At 39.0% G+C, this 20495-nt stretch overlaps 1 protein-coding gene across 1 annotated transcript; it reads left to right on the top strand.

The window, feature by feature from the left end:
• Positions 1 to 5554: 5554 nt before the first annotated feature.
• Positions 5555 to 20199, top strand: LOC105905882 (solute carrier family 35 member F5). Its single transcript, XM_031585604.2, has 14 exons — positions 5555 to 5943; positions 6604 to 6745; positions 6972 to 7121; positions 8528 to 8590; positions 8767 to 8848; positions 9268 to 9464; positions 10311 to 10392; positions 10695 to 10782; positions 13599 to 13657; positions 13957 to 14061; positions 14278 to 14437; positions 15082 to 15172; positions 15954 to 16108; positions 16837 to 20199. The coding sequence occupies exons 2-14, from the start codon at positions 6611 to 6613 to the stop codon at positions 16901 to 16903; spliced, it is 1434 nt and encodes a 477-aa protein (XP_031441464.1). The 5' UTR covers positions 5555 to 5943; positions 6604 to 6610; the 3' UTR covers positions 16904 to 20199.
• The last annotated feature ends 296 nt before the right edge of the window (positions 20200 to 20495 follow it).

The following is a 20495-nucleotide window of genomic DNA, read 5'->3' as shown; positions in this document are numbered from 1 at the left end:
AGGTGATAACATTCTAGATACCATTTTGCCGAAAAACTATTTGTCTTGTGTTAATTTCCTTGCCACGATCCAAGATAACAGAGCAAACGGGCTTGGAACTCAGGCAGTGGATTACTACGCTTACTATAGCAGGGTTGAAAGGTTATTGTCATATCCTGGTCGAGTGCTATATTCTTGGATATGCATTAGCATTTTGAATGGAATGTAGGATAATTTTACAGTTTAGAAGCACTGTTTGGGGGGGGTTAAGTAATAGGAAGTTGGTAGCAGAGCACTGTTTGTTGTAACATTACACATTTAACCAATCCAGTAATAATTAGCACGTGCATAAAGCGGCAGAGTATTGATTATATGAAAAACTTTTATATGGATAAGATCTATCTAAGCTGTCATTGGTGATAATGGCTTCAAAGGAAAATGTATTAGCCTATATAAATTTTAGGGTAATTTCATATGCTGTTATATTACTATTATATGTTAGACCACACAGGTCAGCCAACCTATGGCGATTAAAATGTCCACATTTCCTGACAGGCACAGCTGCTGCCTGTCAGGCCAAATGTACTGACAAGAATAACTGTCACTGGCAAAGCCATCCTCAGAGGTTGAAGCTATGGTGATAGGCTTTTGGGACAACAGCATCATACTGGGCAACTTCCAAGGAGCAAATTAATAAATTATCTTAAATGCATGTGGCCTGTTGAGCCATGTTCTTTAGAACTTAAGGATACTGCATTCACTTGGCAGTGTCATGGGGACACAGCAGTCCAGGGGATGGCTATCAATGCATATCCATGCCAGTCTGTGCCACATTAAATTTCCAGCGCCATGCCTTAAGCAGCTTACCTAGTCAGAGATCGGGTGTTTGAATATGTTTTTTTCCTACAAGCTATTGCATATGGCACATGTGTCAACGTGCACCAGTACATACAGCTGTCTGAAGGAAGGAATTTAGCCATGCGTGATGCAACCAATTAGCCCCCCCCCCCCCCCCCCCCATGTTGTAGCCGTTTACTTCTCGTGTCTTGTCAAACATAATATAATTTAGGCCTACCATTAGCATGTTCAGCCCTCTAACTGTACGGTTAGTAACTCCGCCTTAATGTACTTACTTTGAAAATGAAACTAAAAGAGGAAGTTCTGTCTAAACTCCCCAGAATTTTTTATTTGTAGGTTCTAGGTTTAAGGTTCTTCTAAGCTCGTGCTCTCTGATCTGACGATGGCTCTGTCGGTAAGTTGGACATTTAATAATCAGAATCCATGGTACACAGTTTAATTGTTGCCAGATGTAAGAGTGCCTGTCTTTTCTCCTAGAAGAAGCAGCTCATCAAAAAGATGAAAATCGATCTCACGGAATGGATGCGGGTTGACCCTAGCCTGATCTTACAACATGTTCATTCAGAACAAATTATAACTGACGCTGAATATACAGGATTGAAAAGTATCAAAGACCCGGATAAGGCCAATGGTGAACTTCTTGACAAGGTGTATGACAAGGGAGAGGAAACTTGCACAAAGTTTCTTCTGGCGTTGGGGAACCGCAGAATAAAAGAAACATATCCGGATCTTGCCAAATGGATAGCCTCTCTATCAGGTGAACTATTATACCATATAATTTTTTTGTGCTGCAACTTACATGGACAGTGCTAAGAGGTTGAATGCAAAGTTACAGTTAGAGAATATCGCCTTATTTTCTATTTCTGAGCTAAACTAGCTTAGTTGTTTTGAAGTCGCTTAGTTGCTTTCTTCAATGCTGCACATGAGTGGAAATAACAAAGATTTAACTATAGTATTAATGTTGACTTAAACTTACATTGACCTTTTGTTTATTATCTGCATAGGTGGAAGTAGAAGACATGCCTCATTGGACACTGATATCCAGATAACAGGTGAAGTCTAGAGTCTAAAGTAAAGTCTCAGCGGTCCTATCAAAGTAACAAAGAGAGTGTAATATAGATCTTACTGGCATGGTGCCCCTATATTTTATGCCATTGTCACATGTTGTCAAATTTTGTGGGATAGCCTACCCTATTTTGAGTGGCACATGGATAGTATAACAACAGGCCATAGGTGACATCCCTTTGTAATTATGTGGCCTAAATACAGATTTTAATGTAGGCTACAGGGTAAATGCCAGTTTTGGGGCATGCTGTGATTTGGGCGTGACAGCTATGCCAATATTGTGACGTGTACTGTAGAAGTTTTCAAATTTGAAGCCAATTTTGACTGGCACATGCCTATCATGACTAGAAGGTAAACATGGCATGTCACATAAATGATAGGAATATGCCAGTTTGACTTGCCATCAGATATGCCACAAAATTCAATCATATAGGGCATAGGCATATGCCAGTCAGCAGATATGGTAACATCAGCTAGTAAGGCATCTTATTTTTTAATGCTATTTTACATACCATACACACAAAATCTTGAAATGCCATGCCATTTAAAGTCACTAGTTTATGCCACAGAAGCGGACCACACCTGTTCTGCCAAGCACAAAAGGGCTGGTCGCTATTGCCTTGCTGCCATTGCCTGAAGACAGCCATTACAGCATGGCAAGGTTTTATATCATGCTTTATCTGCTGAACAGACCACAGTGTAACCCTTTAGAGTTGAAATAGCTGAAATTCCAGACAAAATCTGGTGATCTGGGGAAAAATATGGCATTTACCCCACAGGGTAACTTCAGCCTACTTTATGACATAGAAATAAGTGCTACAATTTCATATATATAACATGCTATGAAGTATAGGGACATGCTATGAAGTATAGTCATTTTACTTTACTTTTTTTACTTGCTGTGGCAACAGGCCATCAGGTTTATGCAGATCAAGGCAGCACTATTGTGGCATCAGAGACAGCCAATAGCAACATGAAATCTTATAAAATGGAGGTCAATGTTGACGGGTGCCAAGGTAGGTAGCGTATAGCTACAGCAGATGTAATTTCACTGTTTGCAATATTGACTATCTTTTTCATTTTCAGTTTTCATACAATCAGTGCAGCTCAAAATGCTTTACTAGTAGAAAGTAGTGTTGCCAATACAAAGTATGTACGCGGATTGCTCTTGTAAGATCTTAAGTATGGGTGCATGTGGGTGCATCAAGTTAATGTACATTTGTGCCCTTTTATGACAAGCAGCTATCTCTAAAGGCAGCAGTCAACGTATGTGTTTTATAAATGTATATTTCTCTTTCAGACAAGCTTGGCTTCTTTAAAGACAATATCAGCGCTTTGACACAGAACGTGAAAAATGTGCAACCAATTCTGGATGAACTGAAACAGAAGAGTTTCCATACAGAAATGGCTTCCAATGTGCGGGCAGAAAAAACACCCCAAGAGCAGATGAGGAAGATCTTGGAGAGCACAACCACTAAAGCAGCAGCAGAAGCTTTATTTCAAGCCTTACTGATTCATGAGAAAGATCTTATGAAGGAGCTGACTGAGTCTGACTGAGACTATAATGAAATATGTTTTCACTTTTTCTTTTTTTCTTTTTACAGTGGATCCAAACTATCCTTTCATTGTATATTCTGCACTGTTACAATGAGAGATTATATCAGGTGGATGTAAACCTTTTATCTTCTTGTACAACTATGTGACACAAATTTACTGACAGAGAGGTTTTGATTTTGATTTTCTTCACATCTTTATTATTAGCTGTTATTGTAGATGTCTTCCACATTACGTTAAGGTAAATTGCACAGATAGCTACAAATTGGGAACATGTAACTATATAACTAGGGGTGGGGGAAATTTTTCCGATTTTTCGATTTCTCTCGATTCTCTCTAGAACGATTCTGTCTCGATTCAGAAAAGTTCATAATCGATTTTTTAATAAAATAAAAAAAATTAATATTTTTTTTTTTTTTTTTTACACATTCATTTTGTGTTGAAATGCAAGCTGCATCGATTATTGCATTGTTCATAGAAAGTCATAATTGTGACAAGGACACACTTTTTCTAATAAAAAAATAGATCTGTTGATTTTCTTTAATTATCAAACACAAAGTAGGAAGTGATTTGAGACTCTGAGTAGCAAACTCAAATGTTTTAAAAATCGAGATGCATCGATAATCGTTTTATCGGTTTAGAATTGATAATCGATAATCGGTTTAGAATTGAGAATCGGTTTAGAATCGAATCGTTGACCTCTGAATCGGAATCGAATCGAATCGTGAGGTGCCAAGAGATTCCCACCCCTATATATAACTATATATTGCTAGCTGTATTGCCACTATAATGTTAACTACTATGCCCCGGTTTGTGCAACACATCCAAGCTATCTGTAGTCATACCTGAAAACAAAGTTGTAAAGAAAATATTTTTTTGATGAGGTGAATGGAAGGCCCCTGCAGCACCACCTGCTGTTTTGGTGCCTTTGCATTTGCGGCTCCTACAAGCGTCTACATCTGCACTTCGTACGAGCGGGAAAACAGTGCCAAAAGTCACCTGATCCACAAATTAAGTGGTTGCTGTGTACTTGCAGGAAAAAAGTAGAATTTTTTATTTGCAAAACACGTATTTTTTGATAGACGTGTCTTGTATTAGCAAAGCATATTGTGTTTATTTGAGAGGTGTGTTTTGTATTTGTAAAGCATGGCGTGCATATTTGCAAATGGAGCATTTATAAATCACATTCTGTTTGTTTGCGAACCATGGGGTAGTTGTAAATCTTATTGTCACTAAATTCATGCCAAATACAACAGCTTCATGTTGTTTTGTAAAATAAATATTGTCTCCTTTGTACGTCGCTTTGGATACAAGCGTCTGCTAAATGACTAAATGTAAATGTAATGTACAGTGCCCTCCACAACTATTGGCACCCTTAGTGAATATGAGCAAAACAGGCTATGAAAAAATATGTCTTTGCTGTTTATCCTCTTGGTCTTTCACTCAAAATATTCACAAAAATCTTTGAAAGACAAAAAAACTGTTGACATTAAATAAATATTTTTCCCCAGAACATGTGTGCCACAATTATTGTTAATTGTAGTTATTTTTTAACTAGTTTCATGCATTCTGTATTGCTAAGTTATTGGATTGTGGGCTTTTTTTTACTATATTAAATATTTAATTTCAGTTCTGAATGAATATCACATAAATGTGGTCCTTGTTGAAGAGTGATCAGTAAATCATGTAATCCAGAATCAAGTTGATTGACGTTAGGCTACTCCACTTTAAAGATGATGGTGATCAACACAGGTCCTACTGGACAAACTGTTTAGAGAAAGTAAACACTTTTGGGAAATATCAAAGGAAAAATGTTATTATTTAATCAATAAACGTAGTCACTTGAATAGATAGATATACATTCATATATATATATAAATATATAGTATTTATTTAGACCCGTTTTCCCCCAGGCATTCTTGTGTATAGGCTATATTACCTAAGCACTGTTTGTTCAAATTTTGAAATTGAGATCTTGGTGTCGGACTTTTTTAAACGCTACCTAAACTATCAATCACTACAGTCCCAACGCTTTCATTAGCCTTTACCAGCCTGCCGGTAGGGATGACCCGTTTTTATGACTGCATCCTCCATCTCTTACTCCCCTGTCATAAACTAAAGTGCTAGCACGTTGCCTGTTCTGTTTTCCTATGGGTAGTACTCCACAGAGCACTCGTATTGTATTCAGCACCCGCTGACCAGTTGAGGTCGGGGGTTAAAGGTTGGAGACAAAGTGACGACTTGTGAATTATGTGATCTGTAGTTTCCACACCAAGCCTGTGTAAAACAGGAGTCAGATGAAGCACTACAATACCCACAATCCTGTTAGTTAAGTGAAGTCACATGAGAAAAAAACAATCCAAACACCAAATCGAAGTTTTTACATAGCATCTCTATCAACTGGAAACAATCAGTCGTTGAATAAATAATCATAACGTATGAATATATGGAGGAAAACTCATCCCACCCATGAAGGAGAAGTGTCTGGTAAGTCTGGCGATTATTGCATCTAGCTAAGTGTCGCTTCAAGCTGTATTTGAGAAAAGCTTCACTGATGTGATTGTTTTTAGCATACCTAGCCTCACTTAGCTAACTACTTATCTGACAAAAACACGAAAATTAGCGGATTACGTTTCCTTTCTACCGTGAAGCTGCTAAAGATACCATTTTGATCTGTTCGTTCGAGTAGTCTTTTCATCCCATTTCAACGCTTAAACTATCTGAAATAGCTAAGGAAAGCAACGAGCAGGCTAACTTACTAACCTACAATTGTTTAGCTAATTTGCTCCAGTCAGTTTTGGTGATGAGTAGTAAATCGCAAGAATACATTTTACCGATATGATTTAGGACAGTAAAACGTATTCTTGCCGTATTAACTATACAGTTCTTGTCCCAGCTACTTTGACCTTTTCGCTTGCACTCCTTAGCCTATCCTAGTGAAGATGTGGTGACTAGCGCCAGTGTACAGTATCTTGTATACTGTCAACAGAGGCTAAACCTACAGGAAACGGTATTTAGTATTGCGCTAGTAATTGGCCCACTTGTCATTGTGGATATGTTGTTATATTAAGTCTCCCTTTCACATTAAAAAATGTTGCCTACCTTTACCTGTGCACCTGTGTGCTGATGCGCATTGTGATTAAACAGCCTTCAGATGATTTGGGGGATTATGGTGAACCAGATGGGCTCCCAGGGTAGCGTGGTTAACCAGAAGAGGCGTTTGGTGCTTGGTGTGGTGATCCTTCTCCTGGTGGATGTGATCTGGGTCGCCTCTTCTGAACTGACATCAGTAAGTCTTCAGGTCCTATCTGTATACTGGATTTCTGTTGTCATTATTTGTTTAGAATTGTGTTTGAGACCATTATAGTCCATCCTGGCCACTGACTTGACTGAATTGCTTTGTTAGTGACAATTTGTAACATACACTATAAACTGCACAAAAGAAAATTTAAATGCTTTTGTATTTTCAGTATATTTTGCTCAGGGAGCTGAAACAGCCATGTTTTGTTTGGTAGTATATATTCAAACAGGAGGACTACAACAAGCCTTTTTTCAGCACGTTTGCAAAGACGTCCATGTTTGTCCTGTACCTCCTGGGTTTCCTGGTGTGGAGACCTTGGAAGCAGCAGTGTAATGGAGGCTTCCGCCGACAGCACCCAGCACTTGTGAGTAGCATCTTTGTAAAAGCAACTAATATATCATCTACAACTACTACGAGTCTCATAATCCTTTGGACAGTCGGGAGACCACAGCAGACGCATGTCTGGACAGCTCTGTCCATTTCTGACGGTTTTCTGGACATTTCTGGACCTGGCAAAAACGGCCGCTGTCCATTCTCTGAGCCACCCATTTCATCTTTTGTCTGCCTCTTCTTGTTCTTTACACTGTGCCCTGGAGGTCTTTGCCAACCCTGATGATCTTATGATGTAGCCGTACCATTGTAATTTCCTTCTTCTGACTATTGCCAGGAGTTCTTCATACGGCACTGTGTGCTGTATTATAATCTTTCGGACTGCCTTGTTGGTCATATGATCTCTGTAGCTGATGCCCAATACCTTTCTGAAGCATCGCATTTCCATGGCCTGAACTTTCTTTTCTAGCTTGGCTGTGAGCGTCCATGTTTCACATGCGTAGAGGAAGATTGATTTCCATTCTATATTTATATTCTATATTTATATCCAAGTGTTCCACCAGGTCCTTTAGTTCTTGTTCTTGTCCTGCCAGCCTGTCGATGGCGTCCCCAAAAGGGATGTTGGTCCTAATTCTCCCCGGGAAGACACTGAAAAGTGTTGGAGATAGAAGGCAGCCGTGACGCACCCCAACTGTAGTTCGGAACCATTCTCCGATGTATCATATATATAAATGTATTGTAATTCTGTGACGTGAAAACTGAATTCAGTTTGACATGTTGAAGGCATGTAACAGGAGTGCTGATGCTTTAAAAATTCACTGTAAATACTTTTACCACTGACATAGAGTAGTTCCCAACCTCCAAACTTTACTTGTGTGTTAAATTCAGCATTCTTTAGACCTTGAAATTTGGCCCGGGGCGGCCTAATCATATCTCACAAGTTCAGTTTTCATTTAGACATATTGTTTTGAGATAGTTTGAGAATAGATTGGTCTAGTAGATTTTCTTTTGCATTTACAGCCAATAGTGAAAAGATTTAAAATAGTAAGGAAACCTTCACTGACCTCTCAAGCAGGACCCCTTTTAAAATTTCCAAAAGCATTTGTCATTTTTCACAAAACTGGACCATTTAGAAAAGTAATTATTATCTTGATTTGAATGTCACAGCTGAGCTCTTGCTATTTTGTGTTTTCTGATATTCTCAGAAATTTTAATCTTTTCAGTGAAACTCGTTTTCCCCTCTTCGATCTGATTAGTCATGCTAATAAAGCTAATGTGTGAAACTCATTCATACAGTAATGGAAAATTGTTGCCTGAAGAGGGCATGTTTGTTTTTGTTTTGTTCTTTCAAACAATGGATATGGAGACTAGTGTTATTAGAGTATGCTATGAAACTATGAGTAAATATGTTTCTCTGTGTATCTTGTATTTTTTTTACAGTTCACGGATGCTGAAGAATGTCTTACCCCATTTATTGCTGAGAATGGTTATAGCAACACTTTGGTAAGTCCCCCTTGTAACAAATGAAAGGTGGGATTTCTGTAGTAGTAATGTAGTCTTTGTAATATTTCTAAATTTATGACCTTGTACCTCTAATATGCCTCTTGTCCAATTATAGAGTTATAATACACTGTTTCAAATTTGCTGGGAATATTAAAGCATTTGTCTGTGTCTTTCAGAGTGAATCCCTCTATGTTCCAGTGAAGTTCCAGGATTCCCCCTTGGAATATGTCACCACTGCCAGTTCTGACTGTGAAGTTTGTGAGTCACTATTTTCACAGCGCACCCTTTTTCAACCTATTGTACTGCATTAGGACTCTAGAGTCAGACTAGATCTGGACAGGTGAGGCTAGGCATAAGCATGGCCATAGACTCTTACCTCTCTGATCGTGTGTGCAAGGGGACCAATAATGAGGTGAGAAAAACCCAGGGAATCTAAACAACTAGAAGAAGGAGTAGATGAGTAGATGAAGACTGGTTTGGAGAAATTATTTGATCGTATTAGGAATTAGCTGTATTAAGTGCAAGGGAAAGTTGTGTGTTGATCAATCTACGACATAGGACTTCCTCTGTCAGGTTTAAGACCTGCAACAAAGCAATATAATTCAAAGTACAATGAAGATGGAGAGGGTTTGGTCTTTGGGGAAATATTTAGTCCACTTCCTGTCATTGTTCATCAGCCCAAGTCCCCAAGAAGCAGAGAGTCCGCTTCAGCAACATCATGGAGGTGCGACAGCTTCCCCCAACCCAGGCGCTGGAGGCCAAATTCTCACGCATGTCCTACACTGCCTGCAAGGACCAGGAGTCTCTGCTCAAGACTGCCGGCAAACTGACTGTGTCTGAAGTGGCTAAAATCAGCTTCTTTGTCTGCTTTGTGGTGAGTTGTCGGTGTACGTGTCTGTAAGCATCTCGAATAGTGTTGTAGTATCAAACATGTTAAGCGGTGCAATGCATATTCCAAATCTAATCGTGTAATTTTAGTTATACACAGGAACAGAAGTAAAATTTGTTGTGCTATTGGTTGGGCACTTCCCACAGCGTCCAATCCATACACATGATGGGTTAGAACACATGCCACTACCGGAGACATCAACAGATACACCTCAGGAGATACACTTTGACAAGATTTCACTTATCTCAGTTTTAGTTCAGATTAATTCACCACCCCAAGTAGTTTCCCTCTCAGCCTCAGACAACTCCTTTACAGCTCCTTTGAGTGATCATCCTCAAAAACCATATTCCAAGTAGTGTTGTGGTTGATTTTAGCTTCAAAGCCTCTAACACCTATCTCCACTGGTCTTGTGTGTGCTTGCCAACCTTGTTGCCTCGCTTCCGCTTCCAGTTTAGCTTCTTCCTTTCAAATTCTTCCTCGATCGCATCTTCAAAGGGATTTTTTAACTAAAAAAAAAAACAATGCGCTCTTACTCAGAATACAACACCATGTCTGGTCTTATAGCAGTCACTACAATACAATGGAACTTGAAGTTGTCTACCAACATCAGCCAACAATCTCCAATCCCGCGTTGTACCCCATAAAACAAGGTGATCGCATGTACTGTGTTTTGGTTAATTATCGCTACAGTTTAACTGCTCAGTGATGGATTTGCCTTGTGGGGAAACTTGTTTTAATGTTTTACTCTGATTTTCAAGTCTTTCTTTGCATGTCTTCATCTTTACTTGCATCTGTTCACATCTAATTTTCCTCCCTCTCAAATTTTTACAGTGGTTTCTAGCCAACTTTTCTTATCAACAAGCGCTCTCAGAAACAGAGGTCGCCATTGTGAACATTTTGTCTTCTACTTCTGGTAATTATAATTTTTTTCTATACGTCCAAGAACTGCGTTTCAATGTCCTTTTTGACACATTATATGCAATTCACTATATTGCTGCATCCATCTTTGAGTTTACTTGGTGGTAATGCCCTGAATTACAGGATTTGGTATTAGAAATAGTACCAACTAGATCTTGCCGTAATGTGAACATTTTGTGATACATCGTGAACATAATGTGATTTTTGTTTCAGTGTGTTTGGGTAACTGCAGTAGGAGTATGTTTGTGAGGTCTTCATGTGTGAGCACAGACATTCTGACCTGTGTTGTCTTTGCAGGTCTCTTCACTCTGATCTTGGCAGCCATATTCCCTAGCAGTAGCAGTGACCGATTCACACTCTCCAAGCTCTTAGCTGTAGTACTGAGGTAATTATGGTCTTTCTTCCGTTATAATACGTTTTTTTTCCAAATGTTTATGTCAAGTATTGTACATAATTGTGCTGTAACATTCTTGAGCTCAAACTTAAGGGACTGAATAAACTGTATTTGGTTTGGAATGGAGGGAGTGTGTGGTGAGTAGAGCTAGGTGATATGGACCAAAAATCATATCTCGTATTTTAAGGCTGAATGGCGATACACAATATCTGTCAGAGCGGATTTTCTGGATCAACCCATCTCCCCAGCAGGCCTCTTAGGTCCAGCTGTGACTGATACAGTGCCCTCCACAATTATTGGCACCCTTAGTGAATGTGGCTTTGCTGTTTATCCTCTTGGTCTTTCACTCAAAATATTCACAAAAATCTTACCTTTTCATTGAATTAAAATTATTGAAAGAAAAAAAATGTTGACATTAAATAAATATTATTCTCCAAAACAGGTGTGCCACAATTATTGGCACCCCTTAATTTAATGTTTTGAGCAGCCTCCCTTTGCCAAGATAACAGCTCTGAGTCTTCTCCTATAATGCGTGATGAGGTTGGTGAACACATGGCACGGGATCTGAGACCATTCCTACATACAGTATCTCTCCAGATCCTTCAGATTCTTAGGTCAACGCTTGTATACTCGGCTTCAGCTCTTCCCACAGATTTTCTATGGGGATTAGGTCGGGGGACTGTGATGGCCATGGCAAAACCTTTATTCTGCGGTCGGAGAACAATTTTTGTGTTGATTTTGAGGTGTGCTTCGGATCATTGTCCTGCTGGAAGGTCCAACCACGGCCCATTTTAAGCTTCCTAGAGGGGGCTGTTAGGTTTTCATTTAATATCTGCTGGTATTTGATGGAGTCCATGATACCATGTATCCTAACAAGATGTCGAGGGCCTTTTGAGGAAAAACAGCCCCACAACATCAAAGATCCGCCACCATATTTCACAGTGGGTATGAGGTGCTTTTCTGTATGGCTATCTTTCTGTCTACGCCAACCCCACCTTTGATGTTTGTTGCCAAAAAGCTTTAATTTGGTCTCATCTGACCATATAACTCAGTCCCATTGAAAGTCTGAAAGTCTGGCAAACTGTAGGCGCTTTAGTTTGTTGTTGATTGACAGCAGAGGCTTTTTCTGGCAACCCTCCAAAACAACTTGTGGTGATGGAGGTGGCGTCTGATGGTAGTTCTGGAGACTTTCTGACCCCAGGACTCAATTTACCTCTGCAATTCTCCAGCTGTGATCCTTGGAGATTCTTTTGCCAGTCGAACCATCCTCATCACGGTGCGTGGGGTCAATTTACAGATAGGTCCTCTTCCAGGCTGATTCCTTACATCTCCTGTCGCTTTGAACTTCATAACTATTGCCCTGATTGTGGAAATGGGTATTTTCAACTGTTAAGATATTTTCTTATATCCTTTTCCGGATTTCTGCAGCTCAACAACTTTTTGTCGCACTTCGACACTGTGTTCTTTTGTCTTTCCCATCTTGATGAATGACCAAGGGTATTTGGCCTGTGTCACCTCATATTTATACCCGAGTGAAACAGGAAGTCATGGTTGACCACTAAAGAGTTCCTAATCAAACAGGTGAACTTCAAAATGTAAAACAAGACTGGTAATATACTTCAGTTAGATTTTAATTATAAGATTTTCTAGGGGTGCCAATAATTGTGGCACCCATGTTTTGGAGAAAAATATTTTATTTAATGTCAAAAAAAAAAATTCTTTCAATAATTTTACTTCAATGAAAATGTAAGATTTGTGTGAATATTTTGAGTGAAAGACCGAGAGGATAAACAGCAAAGACATATTTTTGCAGGGGGCTTTTGAGGCTAAAGTTGAACATGGGGAAGTCCTGAGAGCAATGCTGCCTCGTTAGCATCATTTCCTGGTGTCACGTAGGTTTCAGTGGTGTGTCACCAGGTGCATATCCGTTGGCTACTCGTTTTCGTTAGTCCCACAATTGGAGTGGATACTCTCTGTGATTCCTTTTTTAGCCCTTACATGGAATGGATATGAAAGTCCTCTCCTATAAAGTTATAAAGCTTTTGGTTCTCATAACCGCTACCTGAGTGGGTGAACTGCATGCACTCTCAGGTGCTTCTACAGACTATCCCTGCCTTTGTGCCTAAGGTAGAGACTGCAGCTCATTCTTCAGTACAAATTGATCTAGATTCTTTCTGCTCAGTGTTTTTTGCAATCAGGGCCTAGTGGCAAATATTCTAGATTCTGTAGGCTCTGTGTTTGGGTGAGAAACAGGTTGTTTTATTGCGATGGGCAGTGGGTTTTAGCTCATGACTAGGGCGGTGTAAGGCTCCTCCCCTGCCCAGTCGTTGTCTGGGATGGAGTAAGAACACAGAGAGGGCAGGTTCCAGGTTCAACACCACTTGGGTCTTCATTGAACTTGACACAATGTTATGTGTGTAAATGTTAGCAGGTAGGTATGTTTGTGTGGTTACATTAAAGATGCACACAGGAGAGAAGGCTAAGGATAGATGCGTATCCCAGGTGAGCTATGCTGAGCCCCAGCATCATTGCTACAGGGTTTCCCAAGGGGTCAAATAATTTGGCGTTTTCAGTTAGCAGATTTAACATAAGATTGCCACATGAATGAAGTTCAAACAATAATAAAGAATTGGGGCTGGGGGATGAAGGAATATGAAAGATAATCAAAGGGATAACATTGGAAATGTATGACTTTAGGGACTCTTTTTACAGGTACAATACTCTTTCTTTCCTTGAAATGACATTTTTACTGCCCACATACAACTTGGGTAAAAAGACCCTAATGCATTAGTATTGCTGTTTTTCAGCATGGGAGGAGTGGCACTTGTCAGCGTCTCAAGCATCGACAGCGGAAAAGGCACTATTGGTAATTATGATCATTTTCTTGATACAGTTCCATGATGTTTCTGGGTTGTCTTCATGTAAGGTCTAAGTCACTGAGCTCACAGAAAGGAACAATAATGTATGTGTCTCTTATGATCTGGATGATGTATGTTTGTACATTTGCATTTTATTAATCAGATTTTATTTGTTATTTTTTTAATGTTATTTACATTGTCCATTTTAGGTTAGTTTTAGGTGATCAGTGTACTTAATCAGATCTGAGTTAATATTTTATAGATGCTTCTGTGTAAAATGTGGTGATGTCCTCCTCATTCTGTGCAGGGTCCCTCTGGTCCTTGGCAGGGGCGGCGTTATATGCTGTGTACATTGTCATGATCAAAAGGAAGGTTGATCGAGAAGGAAAAATGGACATTCCCATGTTTTTTGGTGAGTGAACCTGGTGTTTTACTTAGTATAAGCAAAAACCACCAACTGCATTGTAACAATTAGCTATGCTCTGTAAGTGCGTTCATCATACATTATGTTTGTCACAACATGAATGTATTTCTTGTAAGACTGTTAAACAGAAATGCTGGTTCGACCAATTTCACTTCAATCAACTTCATTTTTGTCGTATCTCTCTCTGTCCCCGTGTTTCTGCAGGTTTTCTGGGGCTTTTCAACATCCTCTTCCTCTGGCCAGGCTTCCTCCTGTTGCACTACACTGGCTTTGAGGCCTTCGAGCTGCCCAGCAACTTGGTGTGCACCTATATCCTCATCAATGGCTTGATTGGTACTGTGCTCTCAGAGTTCCTCTGGCTGTGGTGAGTGTGTTTGGATTTTAGAGCTGTGTTAATGCAGACATTTATTTGTTTTTGAGGTAGCCATGGACCAACACAGTTGTAGTGGTATATTGTATTTACATTCATCTTAATTGGAACAACAAGTTTTATTCATATCTTAACTAGACTAATGTATGTATCAAAGGCTTTAAAGTAGCACTATGCAACAATTTGCTGCCACTTGAGGTATGTTTTTATGAGCAATTACTTTTGGTATTGCCTTCAAATTAACTTTGATGGTATATGGTCATGTAAAGGACAGGTAAACACCTATCCTCCCCCTAGCCGCTATATGTGTTATGTAGTTTTGTTGTTCGGGTCGAAACACCCTACGAAAAGTAAGAAAAGCCTTCACAGCGCAATATCACCAAAATACACCAGTTAGCATGTTAGGAAGCTTTTATCAGTGACTGGGCTGTTGCCGGCCATAATGCTGCTTTAAAGTTTAAAGTTGACACTTCTTGCCACCATGACAAACTGTGCAAAATGAGTGTGGAAATTATTATTAACATACACACAAGGAAGAAGACGATGACTATTTTGTTTCAATGAATTGTCTAATCATTAGGAGCAGATGTGTTTGTTGCATTGTGAAACTCATATGTGCTATTTCTCTCTCACTGCAGGGGGTGCTTTCTGACGTCCTCTCTGATAGGAACTTTAGCCTTGAGTCTCACAATACCACTGTCCATCATAACAGATATGTGTATGCAGAAGGTAAGCACTATGGTTGATGAGGCAGAATTGAATTTAATTTGTATTATTTGTTTCCTGCTGACTTCAAATAAAAGTAAGAGTAAACACTAAATATTGATTTGATATAGGTATATTACTTTTATATCCCCAAACCAACCAATGGGTATAGGCCACCAAAAGGAGTAGAGTAGGCTCAGATTGGAGATGTCCTCAATGAATGGTATTACACACTATTTAAGGACCCTGTGGTTTGGATGCTGACGTGAAATATGAACCACAAGGCATTGCTCTTTGTTTCTATAATTGCTCCTAACAGTTGCACATGATATAGCTATCAGGATGTGGTGTTAGTATGTACTGGTTAGAGAATGTTCCTAGAGAAGACCACTTTGTGCAGCCCCAGCAGCTCATTTTGCAGACAGCCACACTGTTACCAAAGCAAGTTTGAAAACTACGGACATCACTTCCCTACCACCAGTTAGTGTGCTGGTAGTTAGCTTCAAGAAACATCAAAAACAAGATTTACCACTAAAGAGCTTTTGAGCTTGTTGACCAAGTTTTGCAAAATGGTCGCTCTGGGTTTCCTCATTTAAAATGTGTTACAAATTGTGTTGCAGTTATTACCCAGGCATTATGCCTCCTAATCTCTCTACCCATTTGGTTGGAAGAGATTGTAGAACTAGACAGTCAACTCTGACCAGTGACTTCATATGTATATAGTGGTTCAGACTGAGCCTGTGACTAATGCGCTAACTGTTAAGGACGGATGTGTGCTTCTTTATGCATCGTTCTCCATGGGCAGGTGCATTTCTCCTGGATGTTCTTTGTGGGGAGTATTCCTGTGTTCCTGTCCTTCTTCACTGCCACTCTCTTATGCCACTACAATAACTGGGACCCAGTGACCGTGGGCCTGAGGAGGATGTTTGCTTTCATCTGCCGCAAGAAACGCTTTCAAAGGTAAATAGACTTCTTACTCAGAGTTTAATACTGATTCATATTGTGTTTTTTTTTTATTTTTTATATATATATATATATAAATGTGTCAATGAAGTGAAATTGAATAAAGATTTGTATGACATTTTTTTTTTTTTTTTTTTATAATATTGAAACAAGTAGGAATGGTAAAACAAAGTCATGATGTGTCAGAAACTAAAGTATCCCCACCAAAACCTATAACACATTTGAACAGAGGGACTCGTTACACAGAATACAACATTTGGTATAACTTGCCTTGCTTGTGTCCTCTGTTCACTTTAACCTCAAATTCTTCGGGGATTCAATGTTCACCGGTAGAAGCAATCCGCTCGAAGAGTTTAGTGATATACATTTCATGATGCGATATAGGATTTCAAAAGAATCATTGTGGTGGCTTCTGAGTCTTATAAAATTATACAATTTATAAATGATAAAATAGAATAGAATAGCATGCAGCAGGTGATTCATTTTGAACACTTGATCATCGTGCAATTAGCCAAGTTAGACATGGACAGCTAAACAGGTGTCATTGTCTCATCTCATGTCATCTCATCATCGCTGTTTAGCTGTGCACATACATAACAATAAGTGTTTAAGGTTTAGATGTTGACCCGAAAAATGCAGGCTAAAGACCCTGTTAAAATGTGGCCCTTTGCTTTTTTACTTCATGGGTTTGTTTAATTTTTTTATTATTATTATTATTATTCCAGATTGTCTGAAGACAGCGAGCAAACTGAGAGCCTTATTCCTCTTCACAGCCTCTCTCAAGCTGATTGACACTAGAGCTCTTGGAGAGGAACTTGTTTCAGCTCTACGTAGCCCACTACCAATGATTCATATACCAGTGGTTTTGTAGCCACTTCCTCAGTATCTCTTTCTGAGCAAGATAAAGGGCCCTAATTGATGAGCAACGAGTAAAGCAGCGAGCAAAGTCCATTGTGCATTAAGTAAAGCTATCGTTTCGCGTGTGGGAGCATTGCGCTGACCCACCCATGTTTGCATTTAGGATGTTGCTCATGGTATTAAATTATCAAAATTATCAAATTAGCTTTAGTTCATGTGCTGCGGACTTTGATTGTGGTTGTTTCTTTCCTCGTTGCCAGTTGCCTGTACCTTACTGATATGGCCTCATTGTTTACTCAAAGTTTTGGTCCTTTTTGAGTTTATATTTCCTTAATCAGTCCCTCCGGGATTTCGCAATCTTGTGTTTTCACAAATTCATGCAAATTCAGGGATTTCCCGCATTTGCGGGTTGCCATTTTTCACTCACTCAAGTCATGGAATTTCTGCATTTTTTTTGTGATTTGATTTCAAAATCACTGCAATTTCAAATTCCACCAGGATATTCACTATTTTACTTTTGGCCGCAACAATCAGAAGAAATCTTGCAAGATCCTGGTAGTATCACAGTTTTTAGGAGTTCCCGCCAGAAACCTCAATATCACCACAAATTTGGAAAATTCCCACAACAAATTCAGTCCCTTTAGGCCACAGTAATCACAACAAACCCTTGCAAAATCCTGGAGGGGACTGCTTAATGTATCTGCATCAAATTTGTATTTCTTCTACATGTGAAACAGTAAAATACTGCTAGAGTGTTGCCCAACACTTCTCAGGTAGAAACCCCTTTCCCACCCTTCTGATTTCTTCTTTAATAGAATGTCATAATGTCATGGTTACATTTATGAAGGTTAGAGATGAAGCTCTTTTAGAAAACTTGGAGACTCCCTTGCAAAACTTTAATGGTGTAGTCAGAACCAACCAACAGTACTGTGAGTCTTTATCTTCTTTCTGTTTCCTTTCAAGATGTGTAATATCAAAGACGTAAGTCAAGAGAGCTATCAGCAGATAGGAAGAAGTTGTAGAGATAAGGAGAATTACCGAAAGGAACCCCATTACTCCTCCATAGGAGGAAACAACACATAACTGTCTAAATAGCACTAGTCATCTGATGATTGAACACTCAGTGTCCACTGCCATATGGACCTCTTCCGTTCATTTGTATATGTATATGTATGTAGCTGGACCAGCACTGGTTAAAGAGGCCACAAGCACATTGCAGGGGAGTAGAGAATGAGTTCCGCCCAAAGGCATTTGTTTATGGCAAGTGTAATCACATTTTGGAACATCTGACCAAATCTAAGCAGTAAAAGCCTCAAGCACATTACTCAAATCTAAAATATGCCAGTGATTCAACGTGTAGTCTGTTTCTCCTCTCAGCCTCTGACTACATCCGCCTACTACCTAATCTGCATCAGATTCTGTGTTTTCATGTTTCCTTCAGAACTTTACTTGTTTCTTTTTTTTTCTTCTTGAATCTTTCTAGATAGACTATTCCAATGAATGCAGTGATGTGACAATCTTTGATTGGCCAAACAAAACTCTAAGCACCTTAGTGCCTCATTTTTTATTTTTCTATTGAAGAGCTTTATTCAGTACTTCACTCAGTCTCATGTGTAAGTTTTTAAATAGGGTTGTGTTGAACAATATGAAAATATTGTTGTGGACTTAGCTTTTTTGACTGGAATGAGATAATTCTCGGAGGTACAAACATCTCCTCTGAACATGTGTGTGTTTGTGTTTTTTTTTTCTTTATTAAATGACCATCCTATGTGGTCTTCCTTCTGAGAGCTGAATGTATTGAATTGAAGCTAAACTTTCTCACCACTTTAACTGACCTGTCAGCGCTATCAACAAGCTACACTAACAAAACCATACTTTCCATTGTCTGAGATATGTGGCTCTTGAATGAATAGGTCACTGACAAGATGCTGTCAGTGTGGCTTTTTTTGTTTGTTTGTTTATTTGTTTGTTTTTTGTCACAATATGAATAGTGTTGACATACGCTTTACATATGATTTCCAGTACATTGTACAATATGTTAGCTTCACTGAAATCACAGAGAGCAATTGTGTAATTTCACAGTTTTAAACGGTACAAAATGGCTGAAAGAGAGGTAGTGTAATTGTAATAAAATGAGTTAGATATTTATCACACAGTGTTCCACAGTGTGTACTAGTCTTGGTAGTGCACCAACACATACATAAATAGCCTCTTATGTTCTGACTGAGTATGGCTGCTGTCTACCTCTATGTGCCCTGACATTAAAATGTGTACCAAGTGTGTTTCTTCTGTCTGTAACATGATCAGACTTTACTTTAACATGCTCAAAAAATTCAGGTTAGGCTGTAGGCTGTGCAATGGCATTATATACAATGATGAAGCATTTCAGAGAATGTGTTTTATTGGGACAAATGAGCTGATTTGAAAGTGTAGCACGCAACCACCTGTGATGAACTGAACTGCCTGTTGTGTCAATGTAATTGCCATAGGTCCACTCGGTGATTTGTTGTTTGTGAATATCAGATCTGTGGGAATTCATCCCAACTTGCTCACATTGTCAAGACTACATTGGATGATCGAGACGGATAATGTTTAAAAAATGTTTTGGCCTTGGTGATTCTTTTTTTATTCTGACAAATATTTGGGTTGGCATTTCTCTTGAAAGAAAACATCTGTTGAGATTCAATGTTTTAGCCAGTGAGAGATTTTCAACCAATGAGCACATTTGCCAAAAGGCATATTGCATGGTGACGAAGGAAAAGGACGTGTGGGTGCGTGCTGCTGTTCAATAATGTGCTGGTCTTTGTCTCATCTGTTCTCATTAGCTGATACTGAGTTTTGAAAGTGATATGATCAAAATTCACTCCTTATTGTTATTTTTTTTTATTGTCATTTGAATGTGAAGGGGTTTTGCATATGGTTAAATGATGCTGAAGGAATTTTACAAGATGATTATTGCATACAGCAAATCCAGAGAAACACTATCAACATGACACTAAATGAGCTTTTCAGGGTTTTTGATTTTATTTTTTTCCACGCCTGTGTTGTTGATTACTGTTTTTGTCTATTTTCAAGGTTGCCTTTTTGCTGTTTGTGTGTTTGATGTTTGTCTGTGTGTTTTCTATGCTTGTTGGACTGAACTGTGCACTCATTATTACAGCAGAAAGCAATTTCATGAACAGACCTGTCAGGATGTGCATTCATAAGATATTAAAAAGCTCAAATATGAACTTGCCTGTTGCTTGAATTCATATTTATTCTTTTGTTGCTAATTACCTATTTATTTTGAACACTAATTTTGGTCAGTATGCAAGTGGTGCTTGAGTGAAGCTCTTGATTCCTGGTATAGAGGTTCAGTTCCTTTACTTCCTTAGTTACCTCTGAAAGTAAAGAAATTAAACTTGCCCATCAAGATCTTCACCCAACTTCATGTTTTACTTCATCACAGCCCATGTATTTTATATCTTGTCCAACACAGTCATATGTCAGCATTTGAAGTACATGATTCATTCGGCAAAACGAATGA

Source organism: Clupea harengus, chromosome 2 (genome assembly GCF_900700415.2).
Source record: "Clupea harengus chromosome 2, Ch_v2.0.2, whole genome shotgun sequence".
Classification (NCBI taxonomy): domain Eukaryota; kingdom Metazoa; phylum Chordata; class Actinopteri; order Clupeiformes; family Clupeidae; genus Clupea; species Clupea harengus.
This window is presented reverse-complemented; position numbering and strand designations above follow the sequence as displayed.

Coding starts and splice junctions, on each gene's coding strand:
- LOC105905882 (XM_031585604.2), top strand. CDS start 6,611: ATGATTTGGGGGATTATGGTGAACCAGATGGGCTCCCAGGGTAGCGTG. Junction 7,122..8,527: donor GCCGACAGCACCCAGCACTT/GTGAGTAGCATC, acceptor TTTTTTTTACAG/TTCACGGATGCTGAAGAATG. Junction 9,465..10,310: donor GCTTCTTTGTCTGCTTTGTG/GTGAGTTGTCGG, acceptor AAATTTTTACAG/TGGTTTCTAGCCAACTTTTC.